The following is a 3,915-nucleotide window of genomic DNA, read 5'->3' as shown; positions in this document are numbered from 1 at the left end:
ATAGTGAATTAATGCATGACATAATAAATTGCAAATTTTAAAAGTCTTTTTTTACTATATACTACTAAAAAATTTTCCTCTAAAAGTACAAGGAAGCAATATTGTGTGTGTGTATGTGCGCGCGCGCGTGTGTGTGTATTCCTCTGCTGGTGCCATAATTTTTTTTTTTTAATTTCTTCATCTGTTTTACAGCTAAAACAAAGAATATTATTATAATGAAGGAAAATAATGAGAAATTACACAGAAGTTACTGAGTTTATCCTTCTTGGATTGACAAGTGATCCAAAGTGGCAGGTTGTACTGTTCCTATTTCTTCTTGTTACCTACATGCTAAGCGTGACTGGGAACCTGGTCATCATCACCCTCACCCTTTCAGATCCCCATCTGCAGACTCCAATGTATTTCTTCCTTCGAAACTTCTCATTCCTAGAAATATCATTCACTTCTGTCTGCATTCCCAGATTCCTTGTCGCGATCATGACCGAGGACAGAACCATTTCTTATAACGGCTGTGTGGCTCAGCTGTTTTTCTTCATCTTCTTGGGGGTGACAGAATTTTACCTCCTGGCTGCCATGTCCTATGACCGCTATGTGGCCATCTGCAAACCTCTGCATTACACCACCATCATGAGCAGTAAAGTCTGTATACTTCTTGTCTTTAGCTCCTGGCTTGCAGGATTCCTGATCATCTTTCCACCAATAATCCTGCTGCTGCGATTGGATTTCTGTGGCTCCAATATAGTTGATCATTTCATCTGTGATGCTTCTCCCATTCTGCAGCTTTCCTGCACGAGCACTCACTTTCTAGAACTCATGGCATTATTTTTAGCTGTGGTAACACTCATGGTCACTTTAACATTAGTTATTCTATCCTACACATATATTATCCAGACAATTCTGAGAATTCCTTCCACGAATCAAAGAAAAAAAGCCTTTTCCACGTGTTCCTCCCACATGATAGTTGTCTCTCTGTCTTATGGCAGCTGCATCTTCATGTACATTAAGCCTTCAGCAAGGGAAAGAGTGACTCTAAGCAAAGGAGTGGCTGTGCTCAATACCTCAGTGGCTCCTCTTTTGAATCCATTTATATACACCCTAAGAAATCAGCAAGTGCAGCAAGCCTTCAAGAACATGGTCCAGAGAATAGCCTTTTCTTCAAATAAGTGAATGCGATCCTATAAAAACAGTACCTCTAAAAAGAAAGCCAAATGAAAAACTCTCTGCTCTCTCTACACAAATTCTTTCAGCACCTCATTTCATTCTTTCAGTTAAGACAGATGTATATGTCATCAATGCCCATTTTTCTTATTAGCCTAAAAACAAGGTCCTAACTCTTTTAAGTTACATGAAAAAGATCAGTTTTCCCCTCTGTAACAAAATTTTAGATGTCAGTAATCTCCATTGTTTCTCATATCAAAAAAAGGTAGATTTGGTAGCCTTACAAAAATGGAGATTGTTTTAAGAAGATTCCTAGAAACCACATATAGGAATAAAATCTATTTTATATGAAATAAAAAATATGTATTTCAATTAAAATGTCATGTCACCAAGAAAAAATGTTATAATATTTAGAAGCATTATTAAAATATCTCCTTGAATTTATTAATAAAAACACGTTATATTAATATAGTATTACCACAAAATAAATAGAAATTTAATATAAAGTATGCTGTCAGTTGGAGAAGGCAATGGCACCTCACTCCAGTACTCTTGCCTGGAAAATACCATGGGTGGAGGAGCCTGGTAGGCTGCAGTCCATGGGGTTGCTAGGAGTTGGACACGACTGAGTGACTTCACTTTTAATTTTCACTTTCATACATTGGAGAAGGAAATGGCAACCCACTCCAGTATCCTTGCCTTGAGAATCCCAGGGATGGGAGAGCCTGATGGGCTGCTGTCTATGGAGTCGCACAGAGTTGGACACAACTCAAGCAACTTAGCAGCAGCAGCAGCAGCATGCTGTCAGTATCATTAAATTTGCTATTTGAAATGAGGCTGTATTTATTTTTTATTACTTTCCCCAGAAAATAATGGCAATTTCTTTGCAGTAGAAGGAATAAACTTCATCTCATTTTTTCCTTTGATAATATCTCCTGAAAATTAGATCCTTTAACTGAAGATTAGCTTATTTTTGCCAACCATATTTGAAATGGAAAACTATGGTCTCTGAAGGCAAATTAAGCTATCCTGATAAAATTCATATTTATATTCAGACTCTTTCAATTCATACAAGAATATTTTCTCCTATAGACATGAAGAACGTGATAAACTCAGAATCTAGAATGGTGTGAGACACTGAGACTTTGGAGGGTATCTTGGAAATGCCAATATATTAATTTTTTTTTGCCTTAGTTTTGTTTTACTAGCAAATCTAGAATATAGGCTTTCTCTTCCCATTGTCTTTTTCACAGAAGTCTCTATCTCCCTCATTCATAGCCAAGAAAATGATCCTGGGAGTTAATATTTGATAACTGTAAAAAGGTGTCAAAGCCTGTTTCCTATGGTTAATGAGCCCCTCAACTCCAATGTATCACTAAGAAAATTGGTTGCCTTGGGATAGTAGTTATGTCTAACTAGATACAGGATAAGAGGATTTGACTTTGGTTTCTTGATTTCCAGCTTGGCCTGATAAAAGTACTACTCTTGGTTAAGGTAAAGAAGCTCCAATACTTTGGCCACTTGTTTTGAACAGGTGACTCATTGGAAAAGACCCCAATGCTGGGAAAGATTGAAGGCAGAAGGAGAAACGGGCAACAGAGGATGAGATCGTTGGATGGCATCACCAATTCAATAGACATGAACTTAGGCAAACTCTGGGAGATGGTGAGGGACAGAGAAGCCTGGCATGCTGCAGTGCATGGGGTCACAGAGTCGGACATGACTTGGCAACTGAACAACAACAAAGAGCTCTACATATTTCCTAAGTCCATGATAAAAATATCTTTTCTACTTGGTCATAGAGAAACTGATTATCCTTAAGCTCTCTCCTATTCTTAAATTATACTCTTATGGAATGGATTACTTTTTTTCAAACAGAATTAATATAGTATTACCACAAAATGAAAACTAAATGATAATTTTATTTGATTATGAATTATTGGGGCAATGTGTAAAGAAATAATACAAGTTTGCCTTTAGAAAACTAAGACAAGTAAACAGAAATGCAAAAGTGAAAATTACAAGTGTGCAAAACAACATGGAAATATTAACTAGATGAATCTAAATTGTGTTAAGATATATATGATCAATAGCTAAAAATCTAGACAGGTGAGAGAGAAAGCGAGGTCAGAAAATAAGACGGTAAGGAGTGCTGATCATGTCAATTGACAAAAACTTGCCTAAATAATAAAATTTTGCCATTTGCAACAAGATGGACCTGGAAAGTATTGTATTAAGCAAAATAAGACAGAGACAGTTACTGTATGTTAACGGTGAAAATCTAAAAATATATGTGAAATCAAAAAAATTTTAAAAATGAATGAAACAAACCAGAGAAAACAGATTCACAGGCGTAAAAAGTAAATTAGTGGTTAATAAGTTAGTGAGGAAATGAATGTTCAGAGGGGCAAAATAGGGAAAGCAGTTAAAGAGGTTTAAATTACTTGTATAATCTGTATAAGTATAAAATAAATATGCTACAGGAATACATAACATGAGGAATGTAGCCAATCGTTTATAATTACTATAAATGGAATATAACACTAAAAAATTGTGAATCAGCATGTTGCACACATGAAATTTACATAATATTTCAAATCAATGTCTCCATTTTAAAAATGCATTTTTAAATGTTAAAAAGATAATTATCTCTGTATGAATAAACATTTTAAATAAAAAGAAGTTAAAAAAACTAAGTTAAATCTCTGCTAAAAATGAAATCATTAATATAGTTCAATTTATGAAAGAGGGATAAAA

The 3,915-nt window shown here is 35.1% G+C and overlaps 1 protein-coding gene across 1 annotated transcript; it reads left to right on the top strand.

The window, feature by feature from the left end:
* The first annotated feature begins 228 nt into the window (after window positions 1-228).
* Window positions 229-1,167, top strand: LOC104983248 (olfactory receptor 6C75). The gene has a single exon (XM_010832687.1). It carries the CDS (start codon window positions 229-231, stop codon window positions 1,165-1,167), a length of 939 nt encoding a protein of 312 aa, XP_010830989.1.
* The last annotated feature ends 2,748 nt before the right edge of the window (window positions 1,168-3,915 follow it).

The sequence above is a fragment of the Bison bison genome, unplaced genomic scaffold (genome assembly GCF_000754665.1).
Source record: "Bison bison bison isolate TAMUID 2011002044 unplaced genomic scaffold, Bison_UMD1.0 scf7180017862134, whole genome shotgun sequence".
In the NCBI taxonomy this organism is placed as follows: domain Eukaryota; kingdom Metazoa; phylum Chordata; class Mammalia; order Artiodactyla; family Bovidae; genus Bison; species Bison bison.
This window is presented reverse-complemented; position numbering and strand designations above follow the sequence as displayed.

Coding starts and splice junctions, on each gene's coding strand:
- LOC104983248 (XM_010832687.1), top strand. CDS start 229: ATGAGAAATTACACAGAAGTTACTGAGTTTATCCTTCTTGGATTGACA.